Genomic DNA, 20,312 nt, shown 5'->3' with positions numbered 1-20,312 from the left:
ATGGCACTACAGCATGTAAAAATAAAAAAAGATAAGCTCTGGCGGACTTGGTTCTATGGTAGGTCTTAAAGGGTTAAACAATGAAAGCAAACAAGATGAACTCTTTCCAAGCTTTAAGCTTTTGTGAAAAGGAGCTTTTTGTCATAGTTGTGCTTTTTGCATAGTTTTAGGCTGAAGTTTAGAGGACTGCAAACTGCAGTGTACGTGAGAGCGTTACATGTGGCAGCAGCTGGTGTGAAATTCATACTCTCTCTTTGAGTCACATCTCAGACAAATGCAGACACACAGGCAGGGTTTCAGATTCAATATGAGTTACACTATCATAACGCCATCATCATGTGGACAAATGTAAGCAACTTATATTAACAGTCAAAATACTACACTTATATTATACGTAATCAGATTGTAGTATAGTATTTGTAGTATTGTTTTTTTCAGTGAGACAACTGTATCAATGTCTGTTTAGTTGTTTCTTTGAGATTCTAAATTTGGAAATACCCTCAGACCAAGTCAGGTAGAGACACTGCTCGATAGAGAAGAACATGTTCCAACATATGCTGTTAAACTGTTCTGCAACACTTTATGGGCCTCTACTGTACTTATACCAATTGTTACGCCGCGAGGAGCGGTGAGGGAAACATCAGACTTCACTCTATCTTAATTCAAGTAATTGTTTTATTGTCTCTTGCCAACATCATGCACATACAGACAGCAACTTCTCAAAATGGCTCCCAATCCATTTCCTGCTCCCTTTAAATACTCTAAAGACACGCCTTCTTAATACAGACTGGCCTATAAAAGAGCTGCAATTGAGGCAGGCCTCCTCTTTACTGGGAAAACAAGATGGCCACCACAGAGGTAACCTGCAAAACACTTTGTTACATGAATGCTTCCCAACACCAATCAAGGGAAAAATAAAAAGATACATTGTATAAAGTATAATTTCTTTATGCTCCCTGAAATAGGAATAAAGTCTATTTCAATAAAATGATTTGTTTCCCTGTAAAATTAAGACTGCAGTCATTTTGTCTTTACACATATCTGTCCTTTAGCATGTGTAACTAGCTTAATTTATCATTTAATTTATAATCCCTTAGACTTAAAAGAAGTGTTTTTTTTTTAAACTTTGTATTGGGGTCCTAATAACCCAGTGATTCAGACTGTCAGTGATTAATGTAGGCAAAGTCATGTGGCAGTTGTAAACAAACTGGTTCTTATATACCGTATTTCCCGGACTACAAAGCGCACCTGAATATTAGCCGCACAAGCTAAAATCAGGGGAAAATCCTGTTTTGTACATACATTAGCCGCACCTGACTAAAAGCTGCAGGTGTTTCAATGTTGACTTATCATATGTAAGAGAATATGCACAAGGGGAATTGTCAGGAAAGAGATGGCTGTTTGGAGACACACCCCTTTTATTAATATTTTGAAAAACAAGTTATGGGTACACATTTGCATAACTTTTTAGGTATATGTACAAGTAGCGGTAATTACAAGTACGAAACATGTACTGTGCTTCATAAATGAGTAACAAATGTAGTACGTAACAATAACCTACAGCACACCAGAAAAATAGATTTGGACTACCTTTTAGGCTCAGGTGCAGTGACACGGCTTTAACAAGAAGAAAAGTCAGTCATTCACCATCTTTCTGTTCTTCCTGCGCACTAAAACCACCAAAGTCCTCTTCTCCAGTGTCGGATACGAACAGGCTCAGGATGGCTTCATCATCCACTCTCAGCTTCTTTCCTTCGTTTGTAACAGCCGTCTGGCGAGGAAGGAGCGGCTAGCCGGTCCAGCGGGCATGTGGTGTGGAGGTTAGCCGGATAACACGGAGCCAGTTGGTTAAATCCAATAACAGACCTTTATTCGCCGTCAGCAACATTACACTTTATAAGCCAGGTCTCCTCGGCTGTACTCGTCCGAACCTACATACGTGGGGATTGGTACCGCCAGCGCCAGCTTGTCACAACAGTAAGTAAGGTGTTTTCTTGGAGCATGGAACATGAGCAGGCTGCCGCTAACAACTCACACACCCACTAGGAGACCCCCATAGCTACTACAATAGTTGGGCAACCCCCCCTAGTGGTGCTATAACCCAAAAGGTTTGTTACATCACCCCCCCGGCAATTCGCAGGCTGTCCTCAGCCGGACCCAGGTGACCCTCCTCCCGCTACCCTTCTTCACTATACATAGTTACATTAGGTACTAAGCAGGTTGTGGAGGAATTGTTAGACACCCTTACCTTAAGCATTGGTACAGTCAATAAACAAAATTAGTGCTTGAAGCAAACAATACAGAACATGCAGTATTACTGCCAATCCATCTTCCAGAGATGGTCATAGACAAGGGAAACAGTCAGACATACAACACAACCGGTCACTCAAATCAGTACAACAGAAAACCAAACAAAGGCTCTCACGGGCCACGATGACGAGGGCTCAGTGGAACAGAACAAGTAATCACCCCTTATGAACAGAACAATTACAGCATGTACATGTATGAAACCAACCCTCAGTCAACATTGAGTCTGTCCGTATGATGACGGTTAGTCCACCTGGTAGCAGTCCAACCCTCAGTGATTCTGGGGCACCGGCGGGGTCTCAAATGATAGTGTTCCCCCTCGGCCGGTGGCGACTCAGAGGCGCCCTCGGCGGGGTGCCCGCCTGCTTCGATATCCCCTGAACTCGGGAATGAGGGCTGTTCCCCCCGTTTCAGTCTCATCCAGGCTCTCCTGGGCCGAAGTCCGGTGCCCTGAAGGAGATGTGGAGTCCCAGGAGTAAAATGGCTGAACGTTCACAACGTGGAAGACTCCTGCGTCTTCACCAGTGTCAATCTTGGCTAATCTGTAGTTGACCTCCCCAAGCTTCTGAGTAACCTGGAGGGGCCCTGTAAACAAGGGTGCCAGCTTGGCCGTGAAGCAAGATTGAGCGTCCGATCGATGATGAGCTTTGACTTTCACCAAGTCTCCGACTGCGTAGGTCATCGGCCGGCGTCTCAGGTCGTAGTAGCGTTTCTGCCTAGCATGGCTGCGAGCCAGTGTCTCCCTGGCCCGATCGTGGGCCTCCTGAAGCGACGCTTTAAGGGTCTCCGGATAGGGCATGGATGACTCCTCGCTCTCCCCGGACGGCTTAGTAAGCAAGTCAAGGGGTGTCTCCAGCTCCCTACCATACAACATCATAGCAGGGCTGAGTCCTGTACTCTCATGGGGGGCCGAGCGCAGCGCGAAACAGATTTGGGACATGAACTTATCCCACGATGCGTGCTTATCGCCCACATATGCGCGGATGGCCGTTTTGAGAGTTCTGTTCACTCTTTCGGTCGCATTAGTTTGCGGATGATACGCCGTCGTGAGGCGGTGGGTGGACCCAAGAGTGGAGAGAACAGAATCAAACAGCTCACTGACAAAAGGTGAGCCCCTGTCCGAAATAAGGTACCTAGGGGCCCCATGCCTAGCAAATACCTCATTAATGAACTTACTGGCTGCCACTCGAGCCGTCGCATCCCGAACCGCACACACTTCGATCCACTTGGAGAAATAGTCTACGAAGACCAGTATGTACGAGTTCCCCGAAGCGGTGCGAGGTAGTGGTCCGACAAAATCGACCCCTGCATATTCCCAGGGTCGCTGGGGCGAAATGGGGACCATGAAGCCCGCTGGCTTTCTTTGACTGGGTTTTGTGAGTTGACATACTGGGCACGACAAGACGTAGCGTTTAACTTCCGATGCCATCTTGGGCCAGTAAAACCTAGACTGCATTCTCGCTAGTGTCTTAGCAATCCCCAGGTGACCTGCTGTAGGGTGGTCATGATAATAACCGCACAGGGTACCCCGGAGAGCCGTAGGAGCATACAGCTTCAGCTCCTCCTGGGGGCGAAGATTGCGCTTATGTTTCGGGCCTCGGTAATAGAGTAGGCCGTCATTGACCACCAAGGATGGTGAAGGACTGGCGTCCGAACCCAGATTTGGGGAACACTCCAGGTCTCGGAGCTTTGGACCTGCACCTGGGTCATCTAACTGCAGCTGCCTTAGTTGTGTTCGGTCCTCTAACAAAAGGGGAGGCTGGGCACGAAGATCCATGCCCCACATGACAGCATGCTCCGGCAAGATTTCAATAGGAGGACCCTCTGGTGCAGGTAGTGGGTTGCGAGACAGAGCGTCTGGCACCCTGTTGTGCACCCCCGCCTTATGTACGATGGTAAAGTCAAAGTCCTGCAAGCGCAGGGACCACCGCGCCAACCGGCCAGTAGGGTTTGGGCGTGACATCAGCCACTTAAGGCTGTTGTGGTCAGTCAAGACCGTCACATGAAGCCCTTCCACATAGGGACGAAAGTGTTCTAAAGCCCAAATCACGGCCAGACACTCCTTTTCTGGCGTAGAGTATGGTTTCTCTGCCTTGTGAAGAGTTCGACTCGCGTAAGTGACCGCTACTTCCCTACCCTCTGCATCCTTCTGCATTAAGGCCGCCCCCAAGCCAAGGTCACATGCATCCGTATGGATTAAGAAAGGCCGGGAAAAGTCAGGGAGTAACAGGACAGGCGCTGTCGCAATGCTCTGTTTCAGGAAGTCCATGGACTCCTGACACCTGTCATCCCACTGAAAGGTAACATCCTTCCTTGTCAGGGCGTGCAGAGGTTCTGCATGGTGAGCATATTCCTTTACGAATCTGCGGTAGTATCCCGTCAGACCGAGAACTGCGCACAGCCTTGATTTTGTCATCGTCCGGTTTAATGCCATCCGGGGTAACCCGGTAGCCCAGGAAGGTGAGCTCCTTCAGGCAGAACTGGCATTTCTTAAGCTTCAACGAGAGACCCGCAGACCTAAGTCTCTCAAGGACCTCCCGCAGGTCCAACAAATGCTGTTCGAAGGTAGGGGACACAACCACGATGTCGTCCAGATATACAGCACATGTCTTGTAAACAAGGCCGCTGAGGACGTTGTGCATCAGCCTCTGAAAGGTGGCTGGTGCGTTGCAGAGGCCGAAAGGGAGCACGCGAAACTGAAACAGCCCACAATGGGAAACAAAGGCTGTTTTAGGACGTGAGTCCCCTGAAACCGGCACCTGCCAGTAACCCCTCGCCAGGTCCAATGTTGAAATGAATCGACCTCTCGCTAGGAAGTCGAGAGACTCATCGACCCGCGGTAAGGGGTATGAGTCCTTCCGAGTCACCTGGTTCAGCCCCCTAAAGTCCACACAGAACCGTGGGTCAGCGCCCAACCTGTTAACAATCACGACAGGTGCGGCCCAGGGGCTCATGGACGGTTCAATTATGCCATCCTCCAGCATTTTCTGGACCTGCTCTTCAATGAGTTGTTTCTTTGCAGGGGAGGTGCGGTATGGGGGGAGGTTAATAGGCCTTGCATCTCCCGTGTCGATCACATGTTCAGTTAAAGACGTGCGGCCCAAATGACCATCAAACATGCAGCTAAATTGTTCAAGGAGGACAACTAATAGTTCTCTCTGACTATCTGTTAGGTTTGCCTCCAGAGCTTTGGTCTCCAGCGAGGGCTCTACCATGTCAAGCGTCATAATGACATTATCATCGCTCAACAGATCAACTGAGCAACCCTCCTCTTCATCCGCGCCTGTGCATGGACTGTCGTCCATAACTACGGTTCTTGAGGGGATGTGGATTGTCAAAGAGGCCCTGCTCATAAAGTCCATCCCTAAGACAAAGGGGGATGACAAGTTGCGGATGACAGCAAACCGGTGATAAAACCTTTTATTCAAGAACCCAATGGGCAGCCATGTAACACCCTCCGGGAGACAGCGAGCACGTCTACTAGGCTCACCGGTGGACCCATCCACTGGTGGGTCCTGTTGGGAGACAAGTTGTTCTCCAAAATGAGTTCGGCCCGCACAGCAGACAGGGATGCCCCCGTATCTAGCGTAGCGTTCACTGCCACCGAGTTGAAGTTAATTTTGGCTTTCAATGGAGTGTTCCAGTGCGCTCCAGACTCTACATCTTCCATGTGCCCCACAATGCCTTGCACAATCTGGTGGGCATCATGCGGGCGAGGCATACTTTGCGAATGGGGGGAGGGCTGCCTCATTGAAATGTCCTCCCCCCCCGGGGGTTTCCCGACTGCTGACTGGCCGCACGAGCTGCCGGCAGTGAATCCAGCCCCTCAGCATCGGCCAGTTCCAGGCCCGGTGGTGGGCCTGGGAGAGGTCGGTGGGAGGTTGCCCTGGGTCTGGCAGCACCTCGTTCTTTTGGGGCAACCCAGGTGCAACTTGGGCACGTGCGTGTGGTAAACCCCGGGCGGGAGCATTTAAAACAATGTGGTTCTCTCGCGCTTGCAACACTAGGGGATGAAGTAGGGGTTGAGCAGCCGACTGGACCTAAGGCTGTGTGGAGCTCGTGCGCGCGAAGCAGTAGGTCCATAACCGACGGGACCGGCGTACCGTACAACGCAACCCGATATTTCTCCAATGAATGTTTACATATGAGCTCGATCTGTTCATGCTCCGGCGGCGGGCACCTTAGCTTATTAAACTCACCGAGCATGTGAGCTACAAACGTTGGGAGGGGTTCCTCTAGTGATTGGACGCGATCGAGGATGCCCCGCCAAACGTGCTCTTGGTTATCAGCTGACACAAACACTGATTCAAAAAGTTGGTAAAAATGTGCCCATGTAGTAATGTGAGAGCTGAGGGCCCTAAACCATTTACTGGGCTCTCCCTTGAGGAAGTGAGGGAGCTCACTCAGAACCTGCGAGTCGGTTAGGCGCAGCGACGATCTGTAGCTATCCACTGATTGGAGCCACTCCTCCGGTGACACTCCACCGTCACCAGCGAACACTGGGGGCTCCAGCTTGGCCTGGTGCAGCGCTGCGGCGATCATCCTCGATGTATTGCAGAGTTCCGCCGACTGACGCTAGAGAAGCGGAGGGGGCTCTGTGTTAATCCCTTTCTGTGTGAATGGCGTGGAAAAAGCCACCGGGTTGGGGGTTCTCTGAGGAGATGTTTGCTCCCCCGGTTCCCCTCTCGCGCCACCATCCAAGTGCTTCAGAAGGCTCTTTTGTAGCTCCAGCGAATCGTGCAAGCAGACTCGCAGTTTCTCCACCTCTTCTTGCAAGCTTTCCACCTTAAGATTGAGGTCATGAGGGGTAGAGCGAGGGATGATGTACTTAGTCAGGCTGGGAGCTTCAGCATCTGAGTCGCAGCCGTCTCCCTCGCTGCCTGTGTCTGGGTGGGACGCCATTTCAAAAGTATGGCCGAAACCACTCTCTGTCTCACAAAAGTTATGGCAAAGTGAAAGAGCGTTCGCACAGAGTACCTAAGCGTTAATATCCATCAGACAGAGAGCGTCCGTGCACACTCTGATGCTTCACACAAAACAAAACGTCCCTCTGAATGAACACTGAGTCAAAGTCACTGTAGCGTTAGCCTTAGCTTTAGCACCGCCGATGTCGTAACGGTCCAATAGCACTGAGTTAGCGGTCCGACGGACCGTACAGTTACTCACGGAGTACTCCCCCTCGCAGGCGAGCGTGTCAAGCGATGGGTCGGCGCCCTTCCATGCCTGCAAATATCGTTGAAATCCCGGGGGGTCGGCTCCTTCACGGGGTCCTATCCGCCCGGCCAATACAGCCAGACGAAGAGAAAAAAAAACACGCCACCTCAGCCGAAGTGTCGATCGTTGAAAAACACGGGAAAAACATCCGAGCCCACCGTCTGTCGGTCCGGATGACGATGAAGATCCAGAGAACAATGTTCGGGCGCCACTTTGTAACAGCCGTCTGGCGAGGAAGGAGCGGCTAGCCGGTCCAGCGGGCAGTCGGTTAAATCCAATAACAGACCTTTATTCGCCGTCAGCAACATTACACTTTATAAGCCAGGTCTCCTCGGCTGTACTCGTCCGAACCTACATACGTGGGGATTGGTACCGCCAGCGCCAGCTTGTCACAACAGTAAGTAAGGTGTTTTCTTGGAGCATGGAACATGAGCAGGCTGCCGCTAACAACTCACACACCCACTAGGAGACCCCCATAGCTACTACAATAGTTGGGCAACCCCCCCTAGTGGTGCTATAACCCAAAAGGTTTGTTACACGTTGTCACTTTCAAAACCAAAGAAATCCTCGTTGTCAGTGTCAGAGTCGAACACCCTCTGAAGGGCCGTGGCGGTTTCCTCCTCTCCATCATGCAGCAGTCCAGCCCTTCGAAATCTGTTGGTGATCATGGATGTTTTCACACTTTTCCACGCTGTCAGAATCCACCGGTGGAGTTGAGCATAACTTGCTTTTCGCAAGTTTATCGCCGCTCATCATCCACGCCTCACGCTGAACGCGTAGCGCTACTTTGAAGTTTGTTTTTCGCGCTACTTGTACGGCACTATGTTGCCTGGCGGATGGACATGTGACCAACATACCACTCTTGAACCCTGATACTGTGTGTCTGATCACATGCCCTTCCGCCAGGCAACGTAGTGCCGTACAACAGCGGAACAAAGAAAACAAATCGTCTTACGATATGACAAAAATCATGGACAATCCATAGAAAAGCCGCACCTGACTAAAAGCCGCAGGGTTCAAAGCTTGTGCAAAAAGTAGCGGCTTATAGCCCGACAGTTACGGTAGTTATTTTGTACTCTACTTCACCACTTAAACCAATTTATACAACGCGCATCATTCACCCATTCAGACACATTCATACAATGACTAAGTGATCTATCTGACATTCACATGCTGATCACCACATCAGGAGCAACCTGGTATAAGTATCTTGCCCAGAGATACTCTGTTAGTTGGAAGATCAGTGGCTTCTCTTCTCCGGCCCTAATGTCCAAGTATTCTCAGGCAAGCTACTGAGCAAACAATCTCCCCTAATGCATGCAGTGGCGTGTAAGTGTATACGTGATAAAAATACCTGAAAACCAAAGATTAAAACACAATATTAATATGTGTGTGTGTGTGTGTGTGTTCTGGTTCTTCCTATCTTGGTGGGGAACAAAATCTGAAATTTACTATACTGGTGGGGACCAACAGCCCTTGTGGGGACCAAAATCCAGGTCCCCATGGGGTTGAAGGCATTTTTCACACTCAGAATGTGGTTTTAGTGTCAGGGTTACAATTGGGTTATGGTTAGGTTTAGGGTAAGGGTTAGGGTTAAGCATTCATTTTTGATGGTTAGGGTTAGGATAAGCAGCTAGGGAAAGCATTATGTCAATGAGATGTCCCCACAAGGATAGCAAGACCATACTATGTGTGTTCATGTGTGTGTGTGTGTGTGTGAATAGGTGAATGTGACAAATTGTATCAAAAAGCGCTTTGAGTGCTCTGATTGGCAGAAATACACAGCCTACCAGGGTTTATGGAGGACTATTTAGAGTGACTGCTTCTGACTTACAATCTGTACAGTACACGGCTCCCATCTGTCTTTATGGCCGGTCATGTACAAAGAAATATGAAGATCTTTATTTGGAGCTCTGGAGAACCTATGTACTTTCTAATTTATAAATAACAAACTTGTGTTATCTGATGAATCAAAGTTTTGTGACATTTAAAAGAAACAAAAGTGAGTGATTAGGCTCCCCTCCCTCTGAACCCATGTGGTAAAAATACCAAGTAATACTTATTGTTTCAATACGCCCATTCTTCAGTCAAACAATTTCAATTGTGTACTCTTTTTTTTCGGTCTGCACTGTATGAAAAAAGTTCCTCGGAGCCAAAGTGTAAAACATTTACTGACTACAAATGATTAATTAAATCAGTTGGGGAAGAAGCTTATTCTTCTTTTACCTTGCAATAAATTTTACCACAGTATTGTGTTTGGTTTGGTAGGTTTGTCTATCTGCACCTTTTTTGCTGTGGTTTCAACCTTCTCTCTCTAATCTACACAGAATACACAAACCTACGCACACTTACTGTTTTGGCTATATTTGTGAGAACATTTCTCTTCACTCTAACTTTCTATTCCTATTTCTATTCCAGCCCTATAGTAATTCCAGTCTTAGACATCACATCAAGTCTTAACACTTAATTAACCCTTTAAAAGTGAGTCCAAAAATGAGAGCTTAGATATCGTCTCTAGTTTAAAACATTCTGGCCCTCACAATAGCAGAAGTAAGCTCATACACACACAGTTATATTTTCATGTCTTTAGAGGACATATGTTGGCTTTCATTCATTTCCTGAAGACTTAAATAAAACACTAACCTCAACCAGAATTTCCTTAACTGATCAGTTATAAATGATCTAAAATCACCCTAAACTTTATCTAAAACCACAACACGTGGTGCTTTGATAAGAGAAGAGTTTAACTCTTTTAAGGCATGAAAAAGAACTGTAGCTAATGAATACAATTCCACACGACATACCTAATAGTTCGTTCGGTGTTGTTTAACAGCATGCTTAGAGGTATCACAGCATATGGGTTAACATGATTGATGGATTGTAGCTGGAGACCAGCTACAATCTAAAGAATTCTTTGGGAATTCCCATCAGCGGACACATCGATCCCTGCACTCACTGTGCCTGTCCATGCCTAATCTTTGTGGCTGCTGTAGAAGCAAGAAAGACAGAGGCTCAGAAAAAGTGGGAGCTTGTTTTTGTTCTGGGACAGAAAGGCGTTCTCCTGCCTCAGGATGTTGCCTTTAAAGCTGAAGAAGTGGGTTTCCTGTGGAGGAAACAATCACAGAATAGACAAGGCTGGGTCGAGGCAACGTGTTCCCAACATTGCTTGAGCACAGGTCACCCGGCTGCAGACTGGGCTGCGCACTATTTGTGGAATAAAGTCAGTCTCAAAGCTCTGAGGGGTGAGTATAAAGGATTTAAGCTTTTTTATGGGTTCATTCCTCATGCACTTAAAAACTCATGGCATCTGTTTTGCAGGTTTTCATTTCCACCAATGGATCTGGGATGCTCTGAAGCCTGGTTGAGTGACAGCTTCAAAAATGAGGGTGATTTTTTCCACAGCAGAGTGGCTTTATGAATCTTGCAGAGTGGACACGTGTGATTAGGAAGAATGCACCTGAGAACAGAGTCTTCCTTTCTTCCTCTCTGCCTTGAGTGAATGGATGGGCTTTCCTACATTAACTCACCGTTCTGTGAGTGTGAATCAACGTCTGATTGAGATCACCTCAAGTTTCCCATGTGACGTGTTTTACCCTCAGAGACATGTCCAACGATACCTGCAACCTCCCCTTGGACACGGACATATTTGGACTGACCTGTATTTATGGCCTCATCTTCACTCTGGGTCTCCCCAGCAACCTGCTGTCTCTTTGGGGACTGTACCACCTGGGGCGCTCAGGTGGCGGAGGCTGTCAGCTGGTCTACATCCTCAACCTGCTGCTGTCAGACCTCCTCCAACTGCTCACACTGCCCTTATGGATTCTTTACCTCCAGGGTCCACACCAGTGGCCCTATGGCCAGCTAACCTGTGAGCTAGTTGGCTACGTGTTTTACGTGAACGTCTATGCAAGTGTCATGTTCCTGTGTCTGATAGCTACAGACCGCTGCCTGGCTATTGTTTACCCATTCAGCAGCCGCAGGGTGCGAACAGTCAGAGTAGCAGCAGTGTCAGGTGTAGCGGTGTGGATCCTAACCTTCCTGTTCTGTCTGAGTGGGCTGCTGCCATCTGTGTTCAACTCTGACAGACTGCTGTGCTTGGAGCAGTACCCCGTCAGCCCCCGATATGCTCAATTTAAGATCGCCACTGTGGTTCTAGGCTTCTTGTTGCCATGTGCCATCCTGGGGTGAGTTAATACCAAAATCTACATGTGCACATATGTTTCTGACTTAATGTTTTCTAGATAAATCGGATATTTCCCTGTTCTTTTAGAACGTTTTGTATATTAGATTAAAGGCTGGTTTCTGATCTCCAAATCTGTTTCCTCCCTCAGCTACACCTCAGCCCACATTGGGGTGACACTCAGGCAATCTCCATCCCTCTCCGCCCATGAACGGCACAAAATCGTAGGAATTCTGGTCGTGATTACTGTCAACTTCATTGTTGTCTTTGGACCCTACCACCTGGTAGGTGGATACAGGTTTGTATCCTTGCTGCTGACTGATGATCCATGTGAACTGGAGCATTCACTTTTCCTCATCTATCGCCTGTGCTATGGTTTGACCAGTCTGAACACTTTGCTGGATCCCCTCTTCTACATCTTCCTCTGCCCTGATGCTCGGCTAGAGCTGCAAAGGTCCCTGCCCTGTTTGGGAAGAGGGCAAAACCCAAGCAAAAGCATGACTCTTAGTACCAGAGCTCACCCAGACACCAAGAGGGTGAGTGAAAATAGACAGAGTAACCTTCTAGCAATATAGTTTGGACTTGACCACAATCAAAGCAATTGCACCACCCAGTGGGAAGACATATGTTGAGTTTATGCCTCGCAGTGTTTCCACCTTTTCATCTAAAGAATTTTTTGGGCATTCACAGTTCCTCATCTAGATACTGCTTAAAGGTAGGAGAGAAAAAAGATATTTTTGCGCAAACAGTGACTTCAGCTTACATGTAACTCAGCTGAAATATGGAAATTCAGTTTCATATTTGTCAAAAGCGCACATCCATAACTACTGTGAGTTTATGAAGCGATTGTTTTCTACTGCTCAGTTTACGATCATTAAAAACTGCATTTAATCACACGTGTGCTGTCAGTAATTTTAAAAATAGAAAAGGTGTGAGTCACTATGGAAACACAAGATTGTGGTTATATAACGGTAAGCAACTAGTCATACGAAGGTGCCAGGAATGCTTTTCTTTTCTTTTATTCATTTTCTAAAATGTCATTTTACTGCTAAAAGGTATTGACAGCATATGAGTGAGCACTAAAGAAAACGTGCAATACACTTTTTCTCATAAACAGCTTGAGCAATTTCATCATAAAAGGAAACCGAATGTTTTGCATCTGAAAAAAAAATGCTGGTGTAGGCACTTACAGCTGCTGATAACATCTAGTGAGAAACACATTACACATTTCTTAAAAAGTCTAAGGCTCGGTTATTTACAAAGCAAAAAAACGTGTATTACTTTAAACTAAATTGACATTTTCATCAAACACCCTCAAAACAAGAGAGGTACATAGAATGGGGAAGTTTTTGCAAATTTAGTGACATACTGCACATGACTGTATAATAATGCTAACTAAACTGTTTTTTCTTGCTAGAGTACAGACATTACATCACATATAATTCGCTAAATATAAGGAATACAAATGAGTCTAGGACTTTGTACTGAAAAGCTAAAATTAAATGATAAAGCTATCTTTCTCTATTTTTATGCAATATCTCTATGTCAAGCACAGGGAAGCACTGATAGATATTTTTACTGAAACAGGGACGGATGGATATTTTGTAACAAGTGTTGTATTGGCATTGCAATACTTATTTCACACCCATCCCCACACATAATTTCACTAAGAATATGCAAAAGTTTTAGATTAAAAGTCTCCAGGAGATTAGACCAATTACTGGATGTCTTTAATCTGAAAAGATACCATTAAGAAGCAAAGAAAGTTTGTAAAAGGACATGGAGTGAACTTTGCTCTTCTTTGCTCTTTCTGTTATGAAAAAGAAAGGCCATTTCTAAAATTTAATTATTTTGAAGACAAATGTCTTCTGTCATTGTCTAAATACATGAAGAAGCATATGAAAACAACAGAAACCTCATAATATCCATCAGGTCACAAGTGCTCCATCCAGTGTCAGGATTAAGGTTGGATTTTAGTTTATCCACATGTTCCAAACATGAACTCCAGATGATGTTAATTTATACTAAAACATACTCTTAATCCTAGATGGGGCACTAATAACTTGATTGATGGATGGAGAATACAATGCTATAGTAAAACAGGTAAGCTTCTTGTGAAAAAGTATTGCCTGAGTGATATGTGTTAGACAACAGGGAACTTTTTTATGTGCAGTTGAGGTAAATAAAACCTTCTTTGCACTTACTAAAGAAGAGATGGTATGTTTTACTTCTAAACTGAAGTACTCATACTTTCTTCCTGAGTTGCAAGGGAATGCTTCTTTCTCGTCATTATCTCAGAGTTGCCGATAGAGCTCCGAGCTGTGCTGCGGCGCCGGGCGAACTCTGCAAGATCCTCAGCCAGAACAGACTCCATCACTGCACCGAGAGAATGTCGGATCTTATTGCACAGGTCGGGGCAGCTGAACACATACAGAACAGGATTGAGGACGCTGTTGAGGAAGCCAATCGTCGCTGCAACTGGGAGGGCCTGTCTTATAAAACCCTGAACAGAGCGAGAGTTTGGAGTCATCACTTCCATGACGATGAATATGTGGTAGGGTGCCCAGCAGAGTACAAAGCTCACCACCACAGACACTACAAGCCGAACAAAACGAAAAGGGCGACGGTTACATCTGTTTGCTATTATGGAGTGTACAACAGCATAGCTCACTATGATGATGACCAAAGGGATTAAGAAGGCAAAAAACAGCTTCATTATTGCCAGTCCTTCTTTCCGTTGTTTAATTATAGGTTTATTATTTGTCTGATTCTTTGGTTCAGGCAGGAATCGTGCATAATCATAGTAACAGAGATTCCGGCCATGTTCTACAGGGATGACGTCACGAAACAGGAAGAAGGGGATAGTGCAGATCAGAGCCATGGCCCAGATTACCCCACATATCTTCTTAACTAGTTGGATGTTTCTGTGGTTTTGGGCCCAGACAGGTTTCAGCACCACCAAGCAGCGGTCTAGAGAAATGGCCGCCAGTAGGAAGCCACTGACGAACATGTTGAGAAAAAAGATGGAGGAATGGATGCGGCAGAAAGTTGTCCCCAGTGTCCAGGTTTTGCCCTGGGCCATGTACAGGGTGAAGAAGGGCAGTGAAGAAGTGGCTAGCAGGTCAGAGACTGCGAGGTTCAGGATCCAGATGCTAATGATGGAGCGACGGACATGGAAGCCCACCACTGCAACGATGAGGAGGTTTTCCACGATGCCAATTGTAGAGAAAATGCCATGGAGGGTAATGGTAAAAACATTCAAAGAATGGGACCCTACAGGGTGGCTGGATACATTATGGTTGCTATTTTCAGTCATCTTGGATGAAAGATTTCTTGTCGTCGTGTTGGGTGGTTGCAGTTCAGATGATGTGCTTCACAGCTGAAAGAGAAAGAGATGATAACATGTAAAATCAAACAGTTCAGTTAGTGGAATCTGTTATGAAAGAGAAAAGTCATTTCTAATTTTTTTTTTTTTTTAAGAAAACATTTTGTTGTTATTGTTTAAATGTGGTTACTTTACGAGGAATGGCTCAGCACAAATCTGATTTGTCTGTTCTTGTTCAGTAATAGTATATGGCTACTGGTCTATTTAGTATAGCTACAGTAAATGGAGTGATTCGTATATTTCTACGCTATATTCAACATGCCACATTCACACACATTCTATGCTTTGAAGTGCTTTCTAACTACCATTCACACTCCGATGGATGCATCAGAGATATCCTGCCACAAGGATCTTTTGCATGCAAACTAGGGTGAGCCACCAACCACCAACTTTCCGATCAGTAGACAACCTGCTCTACCTCCTGAGCTACAGCCACTGTATGAAAGTGTTGAACCACCCCTTATTTCTTTCTTGTTTTCTAGTAAAATTGGAAATACAGATCTGGTACATTTATTTTATTTGGTATCTTTATTTTTCACAGTCTGAACTCTCTTAGGTAATGGTACAAAAATACCATTTTATGCCTCTCAAACTGTGTTATATTTGATAGTTGCTGAAGTAGTTATTTGAAATGGGAACAAATTTTATACTTTTGTGAAGGAAAATGAGTTCTTTAATACGTTTTCTGTTATGTGTACACAGTTAGGGAGTTAGGGATGATTCCATAGGTACATTTCAAGTGGCTTACAAAGACATTGCCCAGAAACTGGTCAATATTGGGTTTGTTACTTGTTACATTTCTTAATGCTGTAATGCTGAACAGTACTTGAGTACCCCCACAGAGAAACTAAATTATTACTTAAACTCTGCTGCCAATTACCAGTTAACAGTATAAATCTTTTGCCACACGTGAGTAGAAGTCATCATTCTTTTAGTGTTTAATTATTAACACGAAGTGGACAACACTGAAAACTGGTTCAAAGAGACTTCAAAGTGATTGCCACAGTGATTATACTGTAGAACCACACAGGAAGAAACCTTGGCTGCGAGACTGACTGCACACTCAGGTTTAACATCAGTCTGGGTTCTTCACATTGTGTTAGCATTTTAGCTATTTGTGGAGATGCTTGCAAAGAGTTGATGTCGTGTTAATCATTTGTACTTACTTCTGTCCTAAACGCACTTTGCACTTGACCAATTTACCTTGTTGTTTTGGGCCATTGGAGTATTCCTATCTCCACTTCTCAGAAGTTGTATACACCTCCACCATTGTCCCTCTCCATGCATATGAACTACAGTCAGTTGATTGTAGCACAAATGCGCCGAAAGAAAAAGACACGTTTTTCAACCCAGTATCATGTAATAGACACGCCAGTCCACTGTGTCCATTTCACGTTTGCCTCTCACTAGCGACTTCGCGGCTTTAAAAGACTCCTCCTGCTGGTGATGCAGCTTCTACATGTGTGCCCATTTTACACTAGGAAGGAGAAAAGCATGATGAACACAGTGGACAGGAGTGCCTATTTCACACTTTGCTGTAGGACTGAGTTGCATTTGTTGTTTGTTTGTTTGTTTGTCTCCGCCCAGCACGCAGATAACTGAAGAACCTTTGGAATAATTTCAGTGTAAGGACATTTAATTACACATTTAATCCCTGGCATATGTTAATATAAGATTTAAAAAATGCAATAGTTTTTCCCAGTTCAGGTTTTCTTTAGTTTTGTTTTTGCCATCCCTGCCTTGTGTTCTGTTATTTACAATAAACCTCACTTGCATCTTAGTAAGTGCCTGCATTTGAGTCCACTTTCCCACACATCACACGACTGCTGCCGCAGCCTTGACATACTTAACTACTTTAGTGTAGTGTGACTGGCTTTGGGGAGTTTAATAAGCTGAAAAGCTATAAATAAACAATACATTTATTTAAAATGCCAAAAATGTATGCCTTCCATCATATTTTCCAAAGCTGTCCAGCGGGCTAGATTGGGTCTCTCTGCTGTGCCGATTCTGGCCCCTGGGCCTTATGTTTGACATCCCTGATCTAGGCTTAGCAGTATGATTTGGCTTATGGTTGGCCTAATAGTGAGTAAATGGTTCAATAGACAGAATGAAGGGCAATTGAAATAATTTCACAATTACCCCCCCCCCGCAAAAAAAAAAAAAAAGAAGTGGAATATATGTCAACATAGATTGCTGTCAGCTTCTCCACAGTGGGTAATTAGGAGACTACAGGTTGTTGTGTCTCAGAATATTCGTTTCTGATAGTATGACACCAAACAAGTTAAACTTTCTAAAGTACCTTGTTCCTCGTTTAGTTTTTTCAACAGCTGTTACACCCTTAAGTCAGTTTCCTGTGTCAATCACAGACAGTGTTTTTAACAAAACAAAACAAAACAACAACAACAAAAAAGTGTACACAAGACTGCAATCTAAGGGGTTGTAACTGTGCCTGTGTTTACATGGGCGCTTTCAGCTTAAGGTGAAGGTGAAGAGAGTAAGCTCGAACTGCAGGGCCCTGCACTACGAGGCGAGTTGAACATACTCAGGCCATCTGTCCGTCAGACCGCTGACAGTCAGGATTAGCAGTCATACGAAACTGGTTACAAACTTGCTAAATTAAACCAGGGTTTTCCCCTGCATGTTCACAGGAAGTAGGCATGGTTTGGGTATCATCTGACCGGTTCACTGGTCACACGACTCTCTATGAGCGTCACCTACTCGAGAGATTCTATCAGATGCTGATAAAATGGTTATCGACATAAAAGAAGAAGACAAAAAATTGAACTTTTCTAAGGGAAAAAAAACTGTATATAAAACCTAGAAACTTTAAACTTATGCATTAAAGCGTACTCCCATGCACCATGGTCAAGGAGCTGCTGCAGTCTGTCTGCAGATCAAGTGAAGTTATTCCCCTGACTGAACAGGTAGTCTAAGAGTGTGCTCTATGTTCTAGTTTTTGCAGTTCTAGTAGTGTAAAAGAGACCTATCAGCAGATTAGAATCAAGCGTGCAACATTTGCACACTTTCTGCATCACCAACTGAATGTGTGTAATTCCTGTAAGAATGTGATGCATAGTTTGCGCTTCAGTCAGTGGTTTTAGTACGTTCGCTTTAACAACTTGCACCTATGAAAGGCGTTGACCCAGCAGAGAATCAGTAATGCACTTTAATAATGCTGAACAAAAAAATGTGGCGTTTTTAAACTAAACTTTGAAACATCAGCTGCTCCCTGTTCTTCTCTGAGCTGCAAACTCGGTGCAGTTTAAGGGTTTGAGAGTAAAAATTAAACTGCAGTGTCTGTATAGAATAATGTTTAGAATAATAACACTGCTGTAACGTTCTTTCACTGACCACAGAAAGCAAACAAACAAAAAAAATTAAAGAACCAGGAATGGCGACGCTATTTTCTGAAGTATTGATTTCATACCTGTTGATATCTAATCTGCTTCACGGCACAAGTTACCATGGTGATATGTTCCTTTAAGAAGTGAATCACTTCTGTAGTTCAGCAAACACAGTGTTTATCCTGAAGTTAGCTTTATAATCCAGGCATCAGGAATCAGAGAAATCTGGGGAAAACTGAGAGTACATTAGGGGAGAATCACAGATGCTCTGACAAAGGACCAAGAGGAGTTTCTGCCCATAGTAATGGGCAAGTGGAGACTAGTAGGGAACGAGGTACAACAACAGGGACAAACAAAAACAATGAAGGCATTTAGTCCCTATCAGAGTCCAGAAGATAAAACAGACAACAGTTCACACGCACCATATTTGGTCTATAATGCACTATTACATTTGATACCCACCTGTGATAAAGCCTGTCTGACTGGAGAACACAGTGATGAAAGGAGGGAAAAAGAGATAAACACACTCAGTCGCAAAAGAGTGAAATTACAGGCTAAAAAAGCAGAATCCACATCATTAGAGTTTACAGGGCACTGCTACTCTCACTCATACAGAAGACTGTTACACACAGTCTTCATACATTTATGTAAACTCACAAGACGCAACAGTGCATATGTCAACGTGGAGAAAAAAAGGGCTCAACTTATGAGGGCAGGAAAATGTCTGCACAAAAACTCTGGATTTAAAGTATGAATTAGGCCAAACACTTGTAACCAGGGCATCTGGTGATATAAACTATAATTCAATCCATTTCAATTCAAGTGAGTTTAATTCAACACCAGTCACCTCAAAGCACTTTACATTTTAAGGTAGATACTCTAGAATAATATCATAAAAACAAGAAAAGAAGAAATGTCAGCAGTTGCATACAGATACACTACACGCACATGTACATTTGTGTGGGAAACTTCCAGGCTTGCCATAAAGTCCTATTTTAAGAAACCACATTGGTATAAACTTGTAAACAGTGATGTAAACAGTCATGTTAATTATGGTTCTGTCAACAGCGTTTCTGTTTTTCTTTGCCAAACTGGCTGCTCTTATTGCTGCCTTTTCTATTATTTTCTTCTCTTTCTTTTGTTTGTCATTCTGGTCAGCCTGCCTGTGTGAGTTTTCACAGTTAGTGGTCACCAACACTACCCCCCCCCCCCAAAATAAAAAAAGAAGAAGAAGAAGAAGAACAACGCTTTTATTCTGAACCTCCAGCATGCATTTTTAGAGTGACACTGCAGAACAAAACAGCATTATTTGAAAGCAGCTTGATAGCTGAAAGCTGAATAATTTTGTTGGCGGTATCTCTGCATCTCTTTGTCTTTCACACTTATTGCTCTTGTTCCACACATCCTCTATACACAACTTCAACTGCAGATGTATAACATGACCTAATGATGTAGCACACGCACATACAATGAATTAAATATGACATTAATTAACTCAACGGCTAACATTATTACATCACAATAAAGACAGCTATAACACCTAAAAGCACTAAATTAGGAAGGAGGACTGGCATGAACAATTTGGATTATATATATTTTGTCATTCATTGATTTATTTGGTTACTGCGTTGCTGCTGATGGAAACTGTGCCAAAATCTTCTAAAAATTCTATCAAAAGTAGTTTTGCAGCTTTTATTAAAGTAAGTCTTTATCTGAAAGATATATTACAAGCCACATCATTCATGCTCATATTAAACTGGCAAGATATTACCCATTTCCAGTACATTTCATGATTCCAGTGAATATGGATCTGAGTCATCAAAACCTGCTCTTTGAAAGTGAAACTGGACAATGGATTCACAAAATGCAACAACAAAATTCT

At 44.5% G+C, this 20,312-nt stretch overlaps 2 protein-coding genes across 5 annotated transcripts in view; one reads left to right on the top strand and one right to left on the bottom strand.

Moving 5' to 3' along the window:
• The first annotated feature begins 9,894 nt into the window (after positions 1-9,894).
• Positions 9,895-12,592, top strand: si:dkey-165a24.9 (probable G-protein coupled receptor 132). Its single transcript, XM_040040800.1, has 3 exons — positions 9,895-10,763; positions 10,840-11,705; positions 11,853-12,592. The coding sequence occupies exons 2-3, from the start codon at positions 11,125-11,127 to the stop codon at positions 12,274-12,276; spliced, it is 1,005 nt and encodes a 334-aa protein (XP_039896734.1). The 5' UTR covers positions 9,895-10,763; positions 10,840-11,124; the 3' UTR covers positions 12,277-12,592.
• A 5-nt stretch (positions 12,593-12,597) lies between these two features.
• LOC120739119 (prostaglandin D2 receptor 2-like) overlaps positions 12,598-20,312 on the bottom strand; it is a 30,011-nt gene continuing 22,296 nt past the window's right edge. For 3 of the 4 annotated variants that reach the window (XM_040040798.1, XM_040040795.1, XM_040040797.1), the window contains exon 2: positions 12,598-15,080. In XM_040040798.1, coding sequence (XP_039896732.1) covers positions 13,932-15,017 — 1,086 coding nt within the window. In that variant the 5' untranslated portion in view covers positions 15,018-15,080 and the 3' untranslated portion in view covers positions 12,598-13,931. Of the gene's footprint in view, positions 15,081-18,513; positions 20,310-20,312 lie in introns of those variants that run through there. The other variant, XM_040040796.1, reaches the window with a different exon arrangement.

Source organism: Simochromis diagramma, unplaced genomic scaffold, assembly GCF_900408965.1.
Source record: "Simochromis diagramma unplaced genomic scaffold, fSimDia1.1 OVJJ01000317.1, whole genome shotgun sequence".
In the NCBI taxonomy this organism is placed as follows: Eukaryota; Metazoa; Chordata; class Actinopteri; order Cichliformes; family Cichlidae; genus Simochromis; species Simochromis diagramma.
Note: the sequence above shows the minus strand (reverse complement) of the source record. Positions and strands in the feature narration are given on the sequence as shown.